At 44.6% G+C, this 22139-nt stretch overlaps 1 protein-coding gene across 3 annotated transcripts in view; it reads left to right on the forward strand.

Moving 5' to 3' along the window:
• The window catches only part of LOC132207586 (utrophin-like), a 138557-nt gene that overhangs the window by 52191 nt on the left and 64227 nt on the right, over positions 1 to 22139 (forward strand). Inside the window, exon 3 of one of the 3 annotated variants that reach the window (XM_059643543.1) lies at positions 15209 to 15477. The exons of the other annotated variants lie outside the window; for them this stretch is intronic. Coding sequence (XP_059499526.1) covers positions 15209 to 15477 — 269 coding nt within the window. The remainder of the gene's footprint in view (positions 1 to 15208; positions 15478 to 22139) is intronic. 3 annotated transcript variants of the gene reach the window in all.

Genomic DNA, 22139 nt, shown 5'->3' on the forward strand with positions numbered 1-22139 from the left:
GAGTCAGCCGAATACAGATTAAGCTATCAATCTTAAACCTTGTTAAACTCGACAGAAATGAAAACTCTACTTTCCATTTATAGAGTTTATGCCACTATGACAATTTGTTGTCCCTAAATCTTGTAGATAATAAAGAATTACCAACCCATTCTATAATGGTCATTGTTTGGTTTGTCAAAGGCCAAAGGTCCCAAATCTGATTGAATCAACAACTGGATAGGCCTGTTCAGGTTGCCTTAGTAGATCTTTAATTGATTCTGTCTGAAATATTTGATTGCACTGCAAGTATATTACATGAAGGCAAAACAGTAATGTTGTTAACTTGTTGAATCCAACATTTTTTTGTCCAGTCCTTCAAAGACAGTTTCCCTGTTTAGCCCTTAATAAACATCACAAACAGAGAGATATAGCTGGGACTTTTTGGTCATGTGTTCTGGTAGTCCATGATGGCCTGGATTTACTGTAAAAATATCAGTGAAGCTAACAGTGGGCTAAATATTCCCAGCCTTTCTGGATGATGTGGGCAGTGCTGGATCAGTTGGAAAAACTATGACAAGATTAGAAAGAAATACTTGGCTTTGAGAAAAAAAATCCAGTTTTCCATCAAAGGTTTCAACGGTGAGAGATGAGTTTCACTAGTGTGCAACAAAAGGCCTTTGTGCGAGTATTTAGGTCTCATGAGTATCTCACCTCACCTTGAAGTGAGGAATTAGACAGTGACAATTACTGACATGAAAGTCAGAGTGGATATTTGCCAGCTGTTGCAACTGCTTCTCTCGCCTCTATCTTGGCCAGCAATTGTCAACATCGCAGGGTCTGCTCTCGGGGAAGTGACTGCTGGCACCCGCGTGACGACAGAGTTTGGCTTTGGACAAACCTCCTACTGATATGCCTTCGACCTGCCTGGATTCACTACCAAGTATTAGGTCCAGAACTGTGCACACCCCGCCCCCCCTCCCCCGCCCCCGAATGCAATGCAACTCAAGTATTTTGCTCCCTTCCTACCTTGCAAACTTAAACTATTCCAGTGAGTGGTTGGGTAGTTAAAGTCCCCTATTACGGCCTTATTATTCTTACCCTTGTCTGAAATTTAATTATATTTCAATCCTGTATCTCTCAGACTGTTCAGGAGCACACAACAGTAAGCTTGCCCTTTTTATGTTTGTTGCCTCCTTCCATATAACTTTGCTTTGTGATCCTTCCAAGTTATAATCCTTCTTCATTGATTCCTTGTTCAATATTGTGACCCACCTTCTTTACATGGCCCACTCTTCTGTCTGTTCTGCTCTCTATCTGGTCTGAATACCCGAAAACGACAAGTGATGAGCTGCCAATCATGCCCATCTTTCAACCACGCCTCAGTTTTAGCTATGATATAATACTCCCACATGCCTGTCTGTACACTCAGCTCATCCGTCTTATTCTATACACTGCCCACATTAATGAAATACATTCTATTTAACCATATCAAACTCACTTCTGTCTTACATGCCATTTGGTTCCTCACCCTTCCAGACTTAATCACTCACTCGCTGACTCAAACATTTTAACTTAGAATTCATCTCAAAATCTATCCCCTCTGAACTACTTGTCAGGATCCACCCTCCTTCCTTCAAATGACTAATATATGTTGTAAACAGTTGTAGTCCCACCGCCGATTCCTGTAGAACCCCACTGGTCATGGGTCACCAAACTGAAAAAGAACCCTTTATCTCCAATTGCTGTTTCTTGCCTATGAACCAATCTGTATCCATGCTAATATGCTACCTCCAACACCGTGGGCTCTCATGTTATGACTTAACCTTTTGTCAAAATACAAAGCCCAAAGACAACACATCTATAGAACATCGAACATTACCGCACAGAACAGGCCCTTCGGCCCTCGATGTTGTGCCGACCTGTCGTACCAATCTGAAGCCCATCTAACCTACTCTATTCCATGTATGTTCATATGCTTGCCCAATGACGACTTAAATGTACTTGAAGTTGGCGAATGTACTACCGCTGCAGGCAATGCGTTCCATACCCTTACTACTCTCTGAGTGAAGAAACTACCTCTGACAACTGTCCTATATCTTTCACCCCTCAATTTAAAGCTATGCCCGCTCGTGCTCGCCGTCACCATCCTAGGAAAAAGGCTCTCCCTGTTCACCCTATCTAACCCTCTGATTATCCTAGATGTTTCAATTAAGTCACCTCTCAACCTTCTTCTCTCGAATGAAAGCAGCCTCAATTCCCTCAGCCTTTCCTCATAAGACCTTCCCTCCATACCAGGCAACATCCTAGTAAATCTCCTCTGCACCCTTTCCAAAGCTTCCACATTCTTCTTATAATGCGGTGATCAAAACTGTATACAGTACTCCAAGTGCGGCCGCACCAGAGTTTTGTACAGCTTCACCATAACCTCTTGGTTCCGGAACTCGATTCCTCTACTAATAAAAGCTAAAACACTGTATGCCTTCTGAACAGCCCTGTCAACCTGAGTGGCAACTTTCAAGGATCTGTGTACATGGACACCGAGATCTCTCTGCTGAGAGTATTAGCGGTCCTCTGGCACCTTAGCTGTGGCCAGAAATGACTTGAAAATCTTTGCCAGGACCTCTGATATCTCCTTTCCTGCTTCATAAAGTCATGCAGTACAGAAACACGCTCACTTAATCAACATCAATGCCAACTAACAAACATCAAACTACTAATCCCATTTACCTGCACTGAGTCATTACCGACCATACGCCGGCCCTTTAAATGCTCATCTGTTGCTTCTTTAATATTGCAAGCGTACCTGCCTTCTCCACCTTGCCAGGCAGCATATTACATGTTTGTATCACTTTTGGTGAAAACACTTGCCTCAGATCCCCTCTAAATAGCTGACAGTTCACCTGAAATCTATGCCCTCTGACTTAAACTCATTTACTGGTTCTCACAATCAATCTATGCCTCTCATAATTTTGTATACGTCGATCAGCCTCCTCTGGTGCATGGAAAACGCACTTAGCCTATCAGTTTCTCCTGATAAAACTTGCATTCAATCACAAAACAACACCCTGAAACATATACTGTCAACAAACCTGGCCAACACCTCTGTCTCCGGCTTGCTACAGTGTTCCACTGAAGCCCAGCGCAAGCAGAAAGAACAGCATCTCATTTTCCACTTGAGGACCTGACAGCCCTCCAGACTCAATATTGAGGTCTGTAATTTTAGGGCCCAAACTCTCCCATATCCCAGCCCCCGCTACCCCACACACCAGGCTTTGTTACCACGCAGCCTGCCACGACACATTCCCTGTTGTTAGTGACGAACAGTCCCCATTCACAACTGTTCACCCTCCCAGCCTGATTGTTTGCAACTCCTTTATCTGTCCACCTGTCTTTCTCTCTCTTTGGGCTCTATCCTATTGTTTACTCCCTACACTACCCTCCTCCCTATTTTCTGCATAGAAACCGATGTTTTCCCAGCCACCATCAGTTCTGGGGAAGGGTCACCGGACTGGAAACCTAAACTCTGTTTTCTCCTCCAACATATGCTGCCACGCCTGCTGAGCTTTTCCAGCAATGTTGTTTTTGTTTGTCATTTACAGCATATGCAGTTCTTTCGGTTTTTATCAACAAACCTGTCAGACTCACCAATGCTTTGAAATGCTCCCACTTGTTGCTCAAGACCCTGGGCTCCAGTTGCTCCAATAAGAGGCACCTGCTGTACACATGGTCATGCAGACCAGCAGGAGCACTCAGCATTTGACATGTAGTGTAGGATGCACCAATCATGGGTCAGAGCTTAATTCCAGGCATACCTTAACTGAACAGAACACTGATCTTTGCTTTTAATTTATTCATCCGCCTGCTCAATTGGAGGGAACACAAACCAGTGTTCCCACTCAGGTCTCTGCTCGTATGCATGCTTTTCAGTGAGAGCCTTATCTCACCCGCTCCTCTCAATAACATTCTCTGACCGTCACTGGGCCATCACCGGCTCGACTCAGTAAAACTGACTGACTGTGTCACAGGGCCCTCACCCGCTCCTCTCGGTAACACTGACTGACTGTGTCACAGGGCCCTCACCCACTCCTCTCAGTAACACTGCATGTCACAGGGCCCTCACCCGCTCCTCTCGGTAACACTGACTGACTGTGTCACAGGGCCCTCACCCTCTCCTCTCAGTAGCACTGCCTGTCACAGGGCCCTCACCCGCTCCTCTGTTGCATTGACTGACTGTCACAGGGCCCTCACCCGCTTCTTTCAGTAACACTGCCTGTCACAGGGCTCTCACCCGCTCCTCTCAGTAACAGTGACTGACTGTCACAGGGCTCTCACCCCCTCCTCTCAGTAACACTGCCTGTCACAGGGCCCTCACCCGCTCCTCTGTTGCATTGACTGACTGTCACAGGGCCCTCACCCGCGCCTCTCAGTAACATTGACTGCCTGTCACAGGGCCTTCACTCCCTACTTTCAGTAACACTGCCTGTCACAGGGCCTTCACCCGCTCCTCTCGGTAACACTGACTGACTGTCACAGGGCTCTTACCCTCTCCTCTCAGTAACACTGCCTGTCACAGGGCCCTCACCCGCTCCTCTCGGTAACACTGACTGACTGTCACAGGGCTCTCACCCGCTCCTCTCAGTAACACTGCCTGTCACAGGGACCTCACCCACTCCTCTCGGTAACACTGACTGACTGTCACAGGGCTCTTACCCCCTCCTCTCAGTAACACTGCCTGTCACAGGGCTCTCACCCGCTCCTCTCAGTAACAGTGACTGACTGGACAGGGCCCTCACTCCCTACTTTCAGTAACACTGCCTGTCACAAGGACCTCACCCGCTCCTCTTGGTAACACTGACTGACTGTCACAGGGCTCTCACCCGCTCCTCTCAGTAACAGTGACTGACTGGACAGGGCCCTCACTCCCTACTTTCAGTCACACTGCCTGTCACAGGGCCTTCACCCGCTCCTCTCGGTAACACTAACTGACTGTCACAGGGCTCTTACCCTCTCCTCTCAGTAACACTGCCTGTCACAGGGCCCTCAACCGCTCCTCTCGGTAACACTGACTGACTGTCACAGTGCTCTCACCCGCTCCTCTCAGTAACAGTGACTGACTGGACAGGGCACTCACTCCCTACTTTCAGTCACACTGCCTGTCACAGGGACCTCACCCACTCCTCTCGGTAACACTGACTGACTGTCACAGGGCTCTCACCCCCTCCTCTCAGTAACACTGCCTGTCACAGGGACCTCACCCGCTCCTCTTGGTAACACTGACTGACTGTCACAGGGCTCTCACCCGCTCCTCTCAGTAACAGTGACTGACTGGACAGGGCCCTCACTCCCTACTTTCAGTAACACTGCCTGTCACAGGGCCCTCACCCGCTCCTCTCGGTAACACAGACTGACTGTCACAGGGCTCTCACCCCCTCCTCTCAGTAACACTGCCTGTCACAGGGCCCTCACCCGCTCCTTTCAGTAACATTGACTGACTGGACAGGGCCCTCATGCCCTCCTCTCGGTCACACTGACTGACTGTCACAGTGCCCTCATCCGCTCCTCTCAATTACACTGCCCATCACAGTGCCCTCACCCGCTCCTCTCAGTAACACTGCCAGTCACAGGGCCCTCACCCATTCCTCTCAGTAACACTGCCCATCACAGGGACCTTACCCGCTCTTCTCAGTAACACTGCCCGTCACAGGGCGCTCACCTGCTCCTCTCAGTAACACTGCCCATCACGGGGCCCTCACCTGCTCCTCTCAGTAACACTGCCCGTCACAGGGCGCTCACCTGCTCCTCTCAGTAACACTGCCCATCACAGGCCCCTCACCTGCTCCTCTCAGTAACCCTGCCCGTCACAGGGCGCTCACCTGCTCCTCTCAGTCACACTGCCCATCACAGGGCCCTCACCCGTTCCTCTCAGTAACACTGCCCATCACAGGGACCTTACCCGCTCCTCTCAGTAACACTGCCCATCACAGGGACCTTACCCGCTCCTCTCAGTAACACTGCCCGTCACAGGGCGCTCACCTGCTCCTCTCAGTAGCACTGCCCATCACAGGGCCCTCACCTGCTCCTCTCAGTAACACTGCCCGTCACAGGGTGCTCACCTGCTCCTCTCAGTAACACTGCCCATCACAGGGCCCTCACCCGTTCCTCTCAGTAACACTGCCCATCACAGGGACCTTACCCGCTCCTCTCAGTAACACTGCCCGTCACAGGGCCCTCACCTGCTCCTCTCAGTAACACTGCCCGTCACAGGGTGCTCACCCGCTCCTCTCAGTAACACTGCCCATCACAGGGCCTTCAACCGCCGCTCTCAGTAACACTGACTGACTACCTCAGGGCCCTCACCCGCTCCTCTCAGAATCACTGACTGACTGTCACAGGCCTCTCACTCCCTCCTCCCGGTAACACTGATTGCCCGTCACAGAGCTCTCATCCGCTGCTCTGAGTAACACTGGCTGACTGTCACAGTGCCCTTAACTTGCCCACTTATCTGAATTAGAGACAATATCAATGTGGTTGCTTTATGAAGTACAAATACTGTGAGAAATTAATGTCATAATCAAAGTGAACTTGATTAGTAAGAGATTGTGATAGACTGTCTTTATTTATTTCATATAAGTATGTTATTACTGATTTTATGACCTGAAGTCACAGCCGTATTAAATCAGCTTCCCTGCCTCTGTTCGTAACACATTGATATGAAGTATTTGGTGACGTTCAAAATTGATCCCAATGTTTCCTAATCAGATTTTTTGAAAAGTCAGTGCCAGACTTTGTGCATAACAATACCAGACACCAGGTTTATAGCTTAAACAAAAGATTTTACAATTTATTAACAATATGTATCTTTTAAAAGAAAGTTAAGCAAAAAGGTATTCTGATGAATGCCCATGACTTAAACATCATCTTCTTTGATTCTAGCCCCCATTCTAACAAAGACAGAAAGACAGACAAACAGATATAATTAAGGAATATATTAAAGGGAAAAAAATAAATCAAGTGTAACTGGCCAGCTTACTTAACCAGACTGCATGATCTTTAAAACGGAAAGCCCTGTGGATGCTGTAAATCAGGAACAAAAACAAAGCTGCTGGAAAAGCTCAGCGGGTCCAGCAGCATCTGTGAAGGAAACAAAGTAAAATTTCAGATCTGGCGACCCTTCCTCTGATCAGTTCTGAGGAAGGGTCACCAGATCTGACATCGTACCTCTTTTTTACCTTCACAGACGTTTCCAGACCTGCTGAGCTTTTCCGGAAATTTTGTTTTTGTCCATCATCTGAAATCTCACAGTCAGATGAGATAGTATCTTCAAGCTAAAATCTGAACAATCTACAGATGCTGTAAATCAGAAACAAAAACAGAAGTTGCTGTAAAAAACCAGCAGATCTGGCAGCATCTGTGGAGAGAAAACAGAGTTAACATTTTGGGTCAGATTACCCTTCCTCAGGATTCCTTATTTCTAAGTAAGTGTCACAGGATCGGAAACGTGAATTCTAACTTCTGTCCATAGATGCTGCCAGACTTGCTGAGCGTTTCCAGTAATTTCTGAGCTTCTGTCTTGGTTTCTGAAAACACTGAGCTATGCAAATACCTTTCAGTAGGCTTTGGGGGGATATTTAATTATTACTTGTAACAGAGGACCTCTTCACTTAGATTAAGTTGATAATGGGAGGACAACCAGTTGGCAATCAAACCTCTGTCCTGTAGCTTTTGCAGGGACAATCCTTCTGATTTAAAGACAGTTCAATATTGGTTTCTCTTTGTTAGTGACACATCAATCGAGTTTTCTTGGAAGAAGAATTGACCTGCAATTAACTTCCAGACCTAGCCTCAGAAACAAATATCAAATTGTTTCTTCTTTTTTCACATAAGCTGCTGCTCACAGTCCAAAGGTCACTCTCAGCTCACAGTTCACAGCTCCAAGCCAAAAATGATAATGAACTTAAGTACTAGGAGGAGTAAGACAATTCAGCTCCTCGAGCCCCGCTGTTTGATACGATTGTGGTTGATCTTATCTCTGCTGCAACTTCAGTTTCCTACCTGCTCTCCATAATTCTTGAATCCATTATGAACTCAAAAATCGTTCTATCTCCTCTTCAAATTTGCTCAATGTCACAGCCCCCCAATGCCCTCTCAGGGAGTGAATTCCAGAGATTCATGACCCTTCCAGCATAGAAATTTTTCATCAACTCTTTAAACCTTCTTCCCCTTATGCTAAACCTATGACCTCTTGTTCTATTGCCCGCATGAGGAACCATCCTTTCCATGTCAACTTTATCAATCTGCTTGAACATTTTATATCCCTCAATTAGATCCCTTCTCATCTTTCTGAACACCTGAGAATGTAGGCCGAAACTACTCTGTCTGTCTTAAGACAGGTTCTCTTCTCTGGAATCATCCTGGTGAACCTCCACTGGACTGCCTCCAATACAATGACATCTCTCCTTAAGTAAGGAGACCAGAACTGTACACAGGGCTCCAGGTGTGGTCTCACTAATGCCTTGCATAGTTGCAGCAACCTTCTTTTGTATTTTTATACTCGCTTTCTTTAGCAACAAATGCCAAAATTCCATTTGCCTTCCTTAATACCTGCTGTACCTGCTTACTGGGTTTCTGTGATTCATAAAACTAAAAAAAATGAAGGTTTCAATGCTGTTAAAATGAAATCCATCCAAGTAAAATTAAAATAATGATAAGAGAACATTAATAGAAAGTGAAAACATTTTTCTCTCTCTGGAGAGCAATATTGAACAGCCTTCACATAATAATGTTATTTGTGAGCTTGGATTCTATACTGGAGGAATGCTGCGCAAGTTTTAAGTTTGATTTGTACACCTATACCGTGTGCAGTGAGAAGGACAAGAGGTGGGTTTTAATCTAATAATTTTCTGTGTTCTTCTGTTAAAAATACACATAGGCATCCGCTTGTGAGCACTTTCAGTAATTGAATACCACAGTAAAAAGAATGAAAATTTATCTCACCCTGGGATCTGAATTGTCCAGTATCATCATCAACTGGGATCATAACACTTGTCATTTCAAAGGCCAAACCTGATATTACCACTCGATTCCTCAACTAAAATGGAATTTGATTCATTCAATGTCAAACATCAATGACCTTGAGGGGGTGTAGTAAATTACAAAGTGAAACAAAATAGCCCTTCACCATTTTTCTTGTAAAGCAAATCCATCGTATTCAATTGTTGTAGTGGTATAAAACACCAGTAAGTCACACATTGCAAAGTCCTCCTGAATGTGAGCCAGACATTTACATAGATCTGTGGTTAACCTCAAGAGGCAACCCAATCTTGTATTTGTTTCCTGTTTATGACTTTTTAGGCCACTTTTCTGACAAGAAAGACTTCACCAGTCTCCTTAAACAGCTGAGATCAGACTAAATACAAAGCTCTATTTTGTCCATAACCTACCCTTGATCAATGCTAAAGAAGATAACGCTAGCATTTAAATAAAATTGTATTTATAGAATCATAGAGTGACACAACACGAAACAGACCTTTCAGTCCAACTAGTCCTTGCTGACCATAATCCCAAACTAAAGTAGTCCTGCCTGCCTCCTGCACTCGGCCATATCCCTCCAAACATTTCTTATTCATGTACTTATCTGGATGTCTTTTAAATAGTGAAACTGTACCCACATTCACCAATTCCTCTGGAAGTTCATTCCACATATGAACAATCCAACAACATGGCCCACTATCACTCGTATCCTTACATACAGATAAGGAAGGACACCACTTTGATTGGGACAACACATCCATCCTAGGACAAGCCAAACAGAAACATGCACGGGAATTCCTAGAAGCACGGCATTCCAACCGGAATTCCATCAACAAACACATTGATTTGGAGCCAATCTACCATCCCCTGAGAAAAAGAACAGGAAATGACATCACCAACCCAAGGAAACCTAACCAGATAAATAGAAAGCGGGACATAACACCAGCGCTTCGTCGGAGGCTCACTGATGATGTTACCTAGAATGGTGACGAAACGTCTGAAAACGAATCTTCCAGCTCAGCGAGCAAACTCACATCCAGAACCTCAACCTGAGCTGCAAAGCTTCTCAAAACTCATTAGAACAATCCTCTGTGTAAAAAGATTGCCCCTCATTTCCTTTTTAAATCTTTCTCCTCTCATCTTAAAAATATGCCCCCTAGTTTTGAAATCCGCCACAGTAGGGAAAAGACATTTGGCGTTCACCTTATCTAGATCCCTCATTATTTTATAAACATTCATCGGGTGACCCCTCAACCTCCTATGTTCCAGTGAAAAAAGCCCCAGTCTATTCTCACCTTAAATCTCAAACCATCCATTTCTGGCAACATCCTGGTCAATCTTTTCTGAACCCTCTCCAGCTTAATAATATCCTTCCTTGAACACTGACCAGAATTGGACACAACAGTGTAGAAGAGGCCTCACTAATATCCTGTACAACTTCAACATGGCATTCCAACTCTTCTCCTCAAAGGTCTGAGTAATGAAACACCTTCCTAACTACCGAAAGAACTACAGATGCTGTAAATTATGAACAAAAACAAAGTTGCTGTAAAAGCTCAGGAAGTCGGGCAGCATCTTTGAAGGAAAAAACAAAGTTAACGTTTCAGGTCCGGTGACCTTTCCTTAAAACTGGCATTTCCCCTCTTCGCTGTCGACTGTACTACCGATTTTGGTATCATCTGCAAGCTTACTAACCAGGCCTTCTATATTCTCATCTAAATCATTTATATAAATGACAACCAAAAGCAGACCCAGCAATGATCCCTGTGGAACACTGCTGGCAACAGGTCTCCATGATGGAAAACTTCCTTGCATCACCACTCTCCATCTCCTGCCTTTTATCCAATTTTGTTTAGTTTCTACTCAATTAATATTCCAGTAATAAACATGCCTGATGAGTGGCGGAATGGTAACCGCACCCAAAGTGTTAACGCTGCTTTTTTTTCCCCATCACAGATGTTTCCAGACTTGGTGAGCTATTCCAGCAACTTTGTTTTAGTTCCTGATGAGCTGCGACTTTGTACTTGACTGACTTCCAACATCAAAAGTTCTAAATGTTGGAAGAGATTGGTTAACCTTGACTTCCTAGCTTGAAAATGTGCCTTTTATGCAAAGAAACTGTACTCTGGGACAGTGGTTTTGCAGATTTACCTGCAGGCCCAGCTGTGAATCAGAGTTGAAGAAGTTGCATGCACTGATGAATAGGCAGCTGTTTAGCCTCTGGATGGAATCCTGTGGAAGCGACGAGGGTCTAGGCCATTGACTCGAGAACTGATGAGGGAACGGCTTGCCCCAACCATCTTCCCTTCAGGGGAACACCAGCCTCAGGTCGCTGCCCTCAAGGGGTATGTCATCCTGACCTTGCTCCTCTCATGCGTCGGCAGCTACATCTTTCTCCCCTCTGGCACTTAATAGACCGGCGGCCGATCTGGTGCGATTTCATTCGCCATGAGCTGTTGGCTAACCAGAACCCAGCAGGTGTACTGAGCAGCAGTGTCACTTGGGAGGTGATGATCTCTGTTACCATGGCAACCAACCTACGATTATTGCTAGATCTCGGGCCAGGATTGAGTGAACCACCATTAGCACGCCGCTTCCCCTTCTTGATGTTGCACATTGAATGCCTTTGAAGGCCTGTTACATTTCTTAATGGTGACACCCCTGCCCACTGTTGAGTCAATACCAGTTGTTGTGGGATGATGTATGTGTGCGTCAGTTGCTCAGTTAGGGACTTTAACTCGCAACGAAGTTGGGAAGTTATGTAGAAGTCTTCTCACCATGGATTTAATCTGGCTCTAAGCAGAATTGTAGGTGGTACCATCCTTCTACCTGATTAAATGTCCTCTATTTCCAAACTTGCCACAACAGAAAGTACAAAATACCGCTGTTTTTGTTCTCAATTCATGGTTTAATTTTGCAATCAGTGTCGGAAGCAGCAGATTAGTTCAGTCCTTGTGAAATTGAAGGCAATGCAACAATTTAATTGGTCACTTTTTAACATGGTAGGTTCTCAAACTGAGGAAATGGTGAATGTTGTTGATCTTTAATGCAATATAATGGAGGAGAGAAAAATCTGGACTACAAAACCCACAGGAAGAAAATTATAATCTGTCAGTGCTGCCTCCATGAGAACAATGCCAAGTAAACACCCGTCCCCATATCGAACAACAGAAGTTTCCTGCATATCAGAACGTACCCATTGAGTGGGGAACTGACGAATAATGCAGGAGCACCATCGGATTGAAATACTTTTATTCTAAGGATTTCAGAACATGCTGGGATTTTTATTGCAAGCAATACTTGTGATGGAATATTCTTTTAATGTCAAAGTGCTGCAACAGTTTGGAAGAACCGATATTAAATGGATATTATTGCAGATAATATATGTGAATGAAATAAAATTGTTTGCTTAAAGTATTTTGTAATTGGAATTGAATGTCACATTTTTGTATCTTAGTTGTCTTCTGTTTCTTATTTTTATAGAGCAGGTATTGTCCTGGTCACTTGTAATGCTGCCAATTCAAGATTAACTACATGGATGGTCTCTATCAGTTGCTGAATCCCCGATGTCAGTTTGTAATCCTGAATCCAATATTGTCACTTCATCTTTCAGTTCTGTTTATAATCAAAGTTTGAGATCAACAGCTTTCATTTTACTATCTGGAAGTCAATTAGTGCAGATTTTGTTTGTAAACCAGCGTTCTGTATGTAAAACTGCCTTGTTTAATTAGATTAGTTAGTTGAGATTCATTTTAGTGAAATGAATCCTAACTAAGCTTCATCTCTTCCTCATTCTGAACACATGCTATGTCACGCAATGGCTATTCAATTTTGCATTGGTGCCAGTTCAAACCATGTGTATTCCAACTACGCATTGATACAGATGAAATAGTACCATTTCCTTGTTCGTACCATTCTCACCATACAGTGTTTCAGCATTTCATTACGTTTCTGTGTACAGTTCTGAACCAGTCCCCTTGCCCCTGAGCTTGCCAAATGTCTCAATGTTGTCATGACATTGTCAAAGAATTCATTTCTTGGTAGATTCAGAGATAAATTAATGTAAACTAGTATGTGTTAATGCCTCTGCTGTAATCGGGCGAAACACTCAGGCCATTGTCTAAATTTTTCTCTCTTGTATTTTTTTGAAATGTTGACCATGCCATTTGCTCCACTTACTGGGATTGGACTTGTTACAGAAGTGCTGAACGTCAACTTGCCAAACACAATTGGCTAAAAAGTCTGAGGCCCATCAGTCTCTTGAAACACTTTTGCTGTGCAATCAACATTCCAACATTAATTGACAATGAAAAATTGCATACGTGCTTCAGAAGATTCGATTTGAAACAGAGATTTGTGAATATGAATGGAGCTATATATGTCTCCATCTCGGGCACCAACCTCAAGTCCACCTGGACTATCTCCAACACCTCCCTCACCTTCCTGGACCCCTCTATCTCCATCTCAGGCAACCACCTAGAAACCGATATGCATTTCAAGCCCACCGACTCCCACAGCGACCTAGGATACACCTCCTCCCACCCACCTCCTGCTAAAATTCTATCCCCTATTCCCAATTCCTTTGCCTTCGCCGCATCTGCTCCCAGGATGAGGCATTCCATTCCCGTACACCTCAGATGTCCTCGTTTTTCAAGGAGCGCAACTCCTCCCCACCCCCCCAACCCCCCGCAGTGGTGAAGAACGCCCTTGACCGTGTCTCCCTCATTTCCTGCAACTCATCCCTCACACCCTGCCCCTGCAATAACCACCAAAAGAGAACCCCTCATCCTCACATACCACCCTACCAACCTCTGGAGACAACGCATCATCCTCCAACACTTCCACCATCTGCAATCTGACCTCACCACCAAAGACATTTTTCCTCCGACCCTTGTCTACTTTCTGGAGAGACCACTCTCTCCGTGACTCCCTTGTCCGCTCCACACTCCCTTCCAACCCCACCACACCCGGCATTTTCCCTGCAACCACAGGAAGTGCAACACGTACCCCCATACCTCCTCCCTCACCCCCATCCAGGCCCCAAGAAGACTTTCCACATCAAGCAGATGTTCAACTGCACATCTACCAATGTGGTATACTGCATCCGCTGGACCCGTTGTGGCCTCCTCAACATCGTGGAAACCAAGGAGAGACTTAGGTGTTCTGCAAAGCAGTCCCTATGCTCGGTTCACAATAAACAACTGCGCCTCCCAGTCGCGAACAATTTCAACTTCCCCTCCTATTCCTTAGACGACATGTCCATCCTGGGCTTCCTGCAGTGCCACAACAATGCCACCTGAAGGTTGCAGGAACAGCAACTCATATTCTGCTCGGGAACCCTGCAGCCCAAAGGTATCAATGTGGATTTCACAAGCTTCAAAATCTCCCCTCCCCCTACTGCATCCCAGAACCAGCCCAACTCGTCCCCGCCTCCCTCACCTGTTCTTCCTCTCACTTATCCCTTCCTCCCACCTCAAGCCACACCCCCATTTCCTACCTACCAACCTCACCTCTTGACCTGTCCATCCTCCCCGGACTGACCTGTCCCCTCCCTACCTCCCCAACCTACACTCACCTCTACTAGCTCAATCCCACCTCTTTAACTTGTCTGTCTCCTCTCCAACTATCTTCTCCTCTATCCATCTTCGATCCGCCTCCCCCTCTCTCCCTATTTATTTCAGAGGCCTCTCCCCCTCACCCTCCCCCTTTTCTGATGAAGAGTCTAGGCCCAACATGGAAGCTTTTGTGCTCCTAAGATGCTGCTTGGCCTGCTGTGTTCATTCAGCTGCTCACTTTGTTATCCCTATATCTCTTAACAACCTCATTAAGTGAGTTCTTGAGTTAACTATGCAGGGTAGACTTAGAGTTTATCATTCTAACTTGCCAGCCCTGAAAGATGAAAGTTGGTTTATGTTGGATGCTTGTTTCATAGCTACGAAAGATATCCTGAACGGATTTTTCATGTCTTTTGTTGAGAACTTTACCCATTTAGTCACTCTAATCCTTTTCCTTTTTTAAAGTTTCCTTGGTAGTCATAAATTTTTAATGAATAAAATCTTTAGTCTTATACTAGATATTCCCAATTTCAGGAGAAAGTCCAGAGAGACCTTTTAAAGGAAAGGGTTTTAGAAAGAAAACCGAAGTTCCATTGATCAAAGTCATGAATAGTTGATAAATTATTTGCACTTCATATTTCCAGAACCTACCCTGGAAGACAGAGCCCAGAGAATTGCCAAAGCTGTCCGCAAACAGTCAATAGAAGTGAAGGAAAATTGGGAGCAATTGAAAACCCGTGCGAGCAACTGGCAGAAACAGGTGGAAAAGGCGTTGGAGAAACTTCAAGAACTGCAGAAAGCTCTGGATGATCTTGAGGCTCATGTGATAACAGCTGAGGGGGTCCACACTGATCAGCAACCTGTGGGTGACCTGCTTATTGACTCATTGCAGGGTCACATTGATAAAACCACAGTAAGTGCAATTACATTACACTTCACTTATGAACAGATGTAACCACAATGTTGTATCGAGACGATCAGTAATATGAGTACTTCAGTGATATTGATTGAATGGTTGTTAACTTAATTTGCAAATTAAAACTTAGTTGAGCATGCCTTCTGATGATATCACATCGTTAATATTAGTATAGTTGAGGATTCTATTAGTCAGTGACATCAGCTGAGTTATCTACTTGTTGCCATGTTATCGTGATTAAAGGAAAAGTCTTACCACGCCATTTGGCGACTCCTTAGAGAGAGACAACTGGTTATGATTTAACCAGAAGATTACCATGCCTCAGGCAAGTCGAGGGTTTGAGGCGAAGATCATTTGTGGTAAGCTCACTGGTGTGGCAATTGAGCACTCTCTTGCAGGGGATCACTCTGCATCACAAACCAACCGTTCAGTCAACTGAATTTGAATAGAGTTTAGGATTGGAGAGCAATCCATGCATTTGTATTTTTTTTAATGAATGTTTCTCACTGGCAAACCTTTTAAAAGCCAGCTCAGCCATACAGGCTAGATCAGTTCTTGATCTCAGCTGAATTTTTTGATCTCGGGTGAGTCAGCGTTAGGAGTTCAGTGATTGGAATGAATTCACATGAAGTTAGCGAGAGGGATACTACACGTGAATAGATCAATGTTTTGAAAAGAGGATGAGATATGAGCAAAAGTTTAACTGATGTGGAAGACCAGCCAAAATCATCATCAACGGTGGAGCAGGCTTGAGCGGCCACGCAACATTGAGCTGCCGCTATTTGACTTGTTCTGTGAAGAGGAAGGAAAATGGTCAAAGTGTCAAAAATGCTGAAGACCTCATCATTCTACAACCTCAAAATTTGATTGTGTTCAGTATATTGTCACTACTGGTACCCCTAAATCCTGGTCTATCATCTCAGCAACTCTACTCTGCCCAAAAGCTGGTTACTTGTGACATTTTTGAAGGATCTTCCCAAGTCTGAAAATCATTTTTGTGTTTGTAGAATCAGAGTTGGCGTGTGGAAGGAGGTCTTCTGGCATATCATAGCTCTTTGAAATAACTCCCCAATTTGTCCCCCTCTGCTGTGCAATGACTTCAACCACTTATATAATCTCTTTAATGGATGGAAACTTTTGAAGGCATCCGGAATGAGTATTAACGATCCCAGAATACAACTGAGCCTTATTAAGTTCTTAGTTCTGATGATCAAGAGCTTGATCAAAGAGGATTGTTTTAAAAAGTGCCTTAAAACAGGAAAGGTACAGAGGCTAAGAGGTGGAGGAAGTCTCTTGTTGGGTTTGAAGCCTACAAAATTAAATGTTTGGCAACCAAACATATCCTGAAGTATGGTCGGACTGGTGGAGATTATCCAAATAGCGATAGGCCATTTAAAATCAAGAGTGGGCAAGAGGACATAATTAGACGAGTGCAGATACCCTGAAGTATGGTCGGACTGGTGGAGATTATCCAAATAACGATAGGCATAGCCAAGGAACAATTTGGAAACAAAAATGAGAATTTAATAAAATTACTGTTAATACTATCAGTTAGGTAGAAAGCACAGAGAATAGGATTTGGTTCAAGATGAGTCTCAGGCAGTGGAGTTTTGACGACCTCAAGTGTTCAATGGGCAAATGTGGGACTCTAGCAGGGAATGCATTGGAATTGTCAGGTCCGGAAGTGAAGTAGTTTCAGTTGAAGGTTTCACTGCTAATGAGCCAAGACAAGAGACAGCTTTAGGGATTGCATGAATGTGTGGTCGGACGTTCATCGTGGGATAAACAAGATGCCAAGGTTGTGCTGAGACAAGCGTAACATTACATTGTTGCCAAGGAGGAGTAATGCACTCAGTAGGTCGTGAATAGAGATTGGTGTGGGGACCACAAACAGTGGTCTTCCCAGTTTTAAATTGTTGTCTCTACAGAGTTCCGCAACTTTATGTTCTGTTCAAAAGGCTTCACTGACAAGGAAACAGAAGTTAGCCATTTGTTTACTTGTCAATATATCTTGATTTTTCCACCATGTTCTCCAATTATTTCCAAAACCTGTGCAGTGTACTAAGTGAACCATTCAAACCTTAAAAGGAAATGTTAAAGTTGTGGAATATAAAGTTAAATTTATTTTATTGAAAATTGAAATAAATTACATGAGGGTTTGACCAAGACTGAAAGGAATTAGATGGGACACCAGATGAATAAAACAAGCAGTAGTAAGGTGGTATTAGCTGGATGTTCCTGAAGAAAGAGAACGCAGCCAACCTTTCTTCCATAAGGGGGATTAATTGTGTGGTGTCAGACACAGTTGATTAAATCATTCCTTCTGCCTTTACTGCCTGACTGTACTATGGTTGTAATATTTACTTTTTTAAAGGCTCAAGGTTAGACATACTTGTCATTTTATAAATTTTAAGAAGTTGGCTTATTGTCAAGTCACGGTAGGATTGAAAACACATTCTATAAGTGTTTGAAGTCAGAAGTCACATGACACCAGCTGAGAGTCCAACAGGTTCATTTGAAATCACACAAGCTTTTGGAGTGCAGCCCCTTCATCAGGTGCAGTTAGTGAGGTGACCACAGCTTATAAGCAGAGAGATCAAAAGATCATAGAATTGGCGTGAGTGGAGTGTCAGGTAATAACTCTATACAGGTGACCAAGCGTGTCAGAGGCAAGCAAAGTGTTTATAAAGTCAATGTCAGTGCTGTGCTGTCATGATAATCAGGCAGCGCAACAGGAATGTACAAAAGGTGACATCTCAGGTCAGACTCTGACTTGTAGTTTCGAGGCTTGTGTTCAGAATCTGTCTTAGAGTTTTAACCTTTATTTCAAAAGCAAGAATTTGTAAGATGCCACACTGACTGACTGTAACTACAAGTTGTGTGCTTCTTCAACAAAATATCTGCAAATAAACAAACATCCTGGATGAAGACTTATTATCTGACACTCCACTCACACCAGTTGTCTGCTGTTTTGATCTGTCTGCTTATAAATTGTGTGCCTGTGTGTTTTCCTCTCTGACCGTACCTGATGAAGGGACTGCACTCCAAAAGCTTGTGTGATTTCAAATAAACCTGTCAGATTATAACTTGATGCCATGTGACTTCTGACTTTGTCTATCCTAGTCCAACACCAGCACCTCCACATTATAAATATTTGGAACCAAGTCAGTGCAACAGGTATACGTTGAACATTTGACTTCGGAAGGATGCCTAGTGCTGAAAAATTCATTAATAACAAAGGATTTCTCCATTATGCCATCTATCGTAACATGCTGCGTCTCACAGTCATAATGAAAGGATGCCCACTTTAATTCAGCAGCGCCAACAACAGTTATGGATATTTTTAGCATGGGAGGAGGCCATTCAACCACTTTATCTGTACCAGCTCTCTCCCAGAGCAACAAAATTAATCCTTTTCTTGAACTCGTTCCACATATTTCACAGGATTGAAATATATAGGTACATAGTTAGGAGATTTTAACATCAAGTGAGCAGTTCTCGCACTACACCTTGTCACTAAAAATTGAAAACGTGACTTACAAAGAGTGAGTCTTTATTTTGTTCTGTTGTGATGATGAAGAAGATGCAAGTCCAAGTGCTGGAACTGGCCTCTTGAACTTAGAAATTTTTAAATGTGTATAAAATGAATTCCGTGTGCATCTACGAAAAGCAGTTTTATGGAAGGAAAAGGTACCAAAGAAGATTTGGTGTATTGTACTTTATCCTATTATACTCCAACCTGTGAAAACAGAACTCTACTTTCCTGTGCCTCCCAAATCCCGAGTCTGTCCCTGCCCCCATTGACCATGAGGACACGGCCGGAGACCCCAACCGATGATGTCACATTCGCCTCCGCCGGCCACACCACTTCCGGGACCGCTGCTGCAGTCACCGCCTCCACTTCCAGTTACAACACCACACACACCACCCTCGCCGCAGCTGCTGCCGCCCACCCCGATACTCCAACCGCTGACGGAACCCCGCCCACGGCCGACGCCGACGGAACCCCGCCCACGGCCGACGACCTCATCGCTCCGCCCACAACCTTCACAGCCAGCAACCCCAGTGAAGACAGTCACATTGAACCCTGCCGCATGTTCACCATCCCCCCAGACCTCCCACTAACTGAGGACGAACGGTTAGTCCTTAGTAAGAGGTCTCCTTTGTCCCTCTACAACCACACATCAACGAATACCAGTCACGATTGGACATAGAACAGTTTATCCGCCGCCTTCGCCTCCACGCGTACTTCTTCAACCGGGAACCTAACCCTCCCTCCACTAACCCCTTCACCCGCTCCCAACACAAGTCCTCCTCCTGGACACCACCCCCAGGCCTCCTACCTTCCCTCGACCTCTTCATCTCTAACTGCCGTCGAGACATTAAACCGCCTCAATCTCTCCACCCCTCTCACCCACTCCAACCTCTCCCCCGCAGAACGGCCGGCCCTCCGCTCCAACCCCAACCTCACCATCAAACCCGCAGACAAGGGTGGCGCAGTGGTAGTATGGCGCACTGACCTCTACATCGCCGAGGCCAAACGCCAACTCTCCGACATCACCTCCTACCGCCCCCTCGATCATGACCCCACACCCGAGCACCAAACCATCATCTCCACACCATTCATGACCTCATCACCTCAGGGGACCTCCAACCCACAGCCTCCCACCTCATTGTTCTCAACCCCGCACGGCCCGTTTCTATCTCCCTCCCAAAATCCACAAACCTGCCTGCCCTGGTCGACCCATTGTCTTAGCCTGCTCCTGCCCCACTGAACTCATCTCCACCTATCTGGACTCCATTTTCTCCCCTTTGGTCCAGGAACTCCCTACCTAAGTCCGTGACACCACCCACGCCCTCCACCTCCTCCAGGACGTCCAATTCCCTGGCCCCCAACACCACAGTTAATCAATGCGGTAGGGTTTCAAAACTAACGGACTTACCTAGGGCCGAATGTTGTGGATGTGAAAATAAGTAGACTTTGTGACATCAGGCCTATGTGGTCAGAATTTAAACTCTGGGTCAAAATAACAAAGGGTGCAACGAAAACCGGTAGCTAGCAAGCAGACCTCCTTTCAAGGACCAAAGATAATGGCTTCGTTCTGTTCAAGATTTAATAGATGGAAACTATCCGGTTATGTGGAGACAGTGGAAGAAATGAATGAGGGGGTGGATAGATCTGGGCATTGCCACCATGTATGTGGAAAGTGCAGTGCTTTCACATGATATTGCTCTGGGGCAGTGTTCAGATGAGAAAAGGAGTGGGATTTTACTGATTTGGCCAGACCTAAGTGATTCACACCCACGGCCATGCAGTCAAAGATTTGTGGAAGCCAGCAAAACTGAACTTGACTGTTTGCAGTAAATGTACAGCATTTCAGATGTCACTTGATCCTGCAGATTGACTCCCTAGAATCTGCTTGTCAAATGATTTATATGGCTAAAAGGTTCAAGTATGATTTTGTGCTGTGGAACTCATCTCGAACCGAAACTCGCCAGTTTTTATATCAAGATCTGGAGAAAGTATTAGTTTTTTGAAGATGTTCTGATACAGAGATAGACTAATAGTTTCCTGAGAAATCGTGGGGCATTGGCCAGGAAGTTAAACAAACAGTGGGGAATAAAACAAACTTGACCTGAATCCTATGTTAAGTATATAATGGATTTGTTCCACAGTGAGGATATCAAAAGATATTCTAATTTTTAAGATGAGACACTCAGGATAATTTGGGTAGGATGCACTTCTTGAAGGGACCGGAAAGGTACAGAATTATCCATAAGATGTGAAAAATTTGAAATGAAGACAAAACCTTTTGAGGCTGGGGTGGGGAAGAAATGAAGGTCCAATTTTGCTCATTCAACCTCTCCCATTGACCAAATGCATTTGTAGTGTCTGTAAGGTTGGTGACGGCACTTAAATGAAGAAAAATCAACATGGACATGCTGTACATAACCATGAACAATCAATCTCTTGGCAAGGATAATGTGACAGGGCATTTGAAAAGCCAGGTTATTGTAATTTGAATTAAGAGATCAGGCTGTAGAACTTGAGATCAATCTCAGAATAAAATGTAACAACAGCGATAGATGAGGAACCTCTTCACTCACAGAGAGGTGAACTTTGTAATTCTGTACTCCAGAAAATGTGGAGCCTCAGCCAAGAAGTATGCTCAGGACGGGGATTGACATGCTGGGGTAGTCAGTGAAGCACTATTAATGTCACAGGATTAGTAATCCGGAGGCCTGGGACAATGCTGTAGAGTATAGTCTTAAGTTCCACTGTAACAGCTGATGGAATTTGAATTCAGTTCAATATAATTTTGGGGGTAGGTGGGAATGTGGAGCCGAGATTGCAGTCAAGTCAGCCACGACCTTCTTAAATGGTGAAGCAGGCTTGATGGGGCCAGTTATCCAACACATGTTCAAATTGATATAATCATAAACAAAGCTGGTCTCAGTGATGGTTACACTGTCACTGTTACACTATTCACCGTTATAAAAACTTGACTCATTCACTGATGTTCTTTAAGAAAGGAGCTCTGCCATTCTTATTTGATCTCACCTCCATATGACTCCAGATCCACAATAATGTGGTTGACACTTAACTGCACTCTGAAATAGTCAAACAATTTGGAGGAACTAGGGATGGGCAGCAAATA

The sequence above is a fragment of the Stegostoma tigrinum genome, unplaced genomic scaffold (genome assembly GCF_030684315.1).
Source record: "Stegostoma tigrinum isolate sSteTig4 unplaced genomic scaffold, sSteTig4.hap1 scaffold_105, whole genome shotgun sequence".
Lineage (NCBI taxonomy): Eukaryota > Metazoa > Chordata > Chondrichthyes > Orectolobiformes > Stegostomatidae > Stegostoma > Stegostoma tigrinum.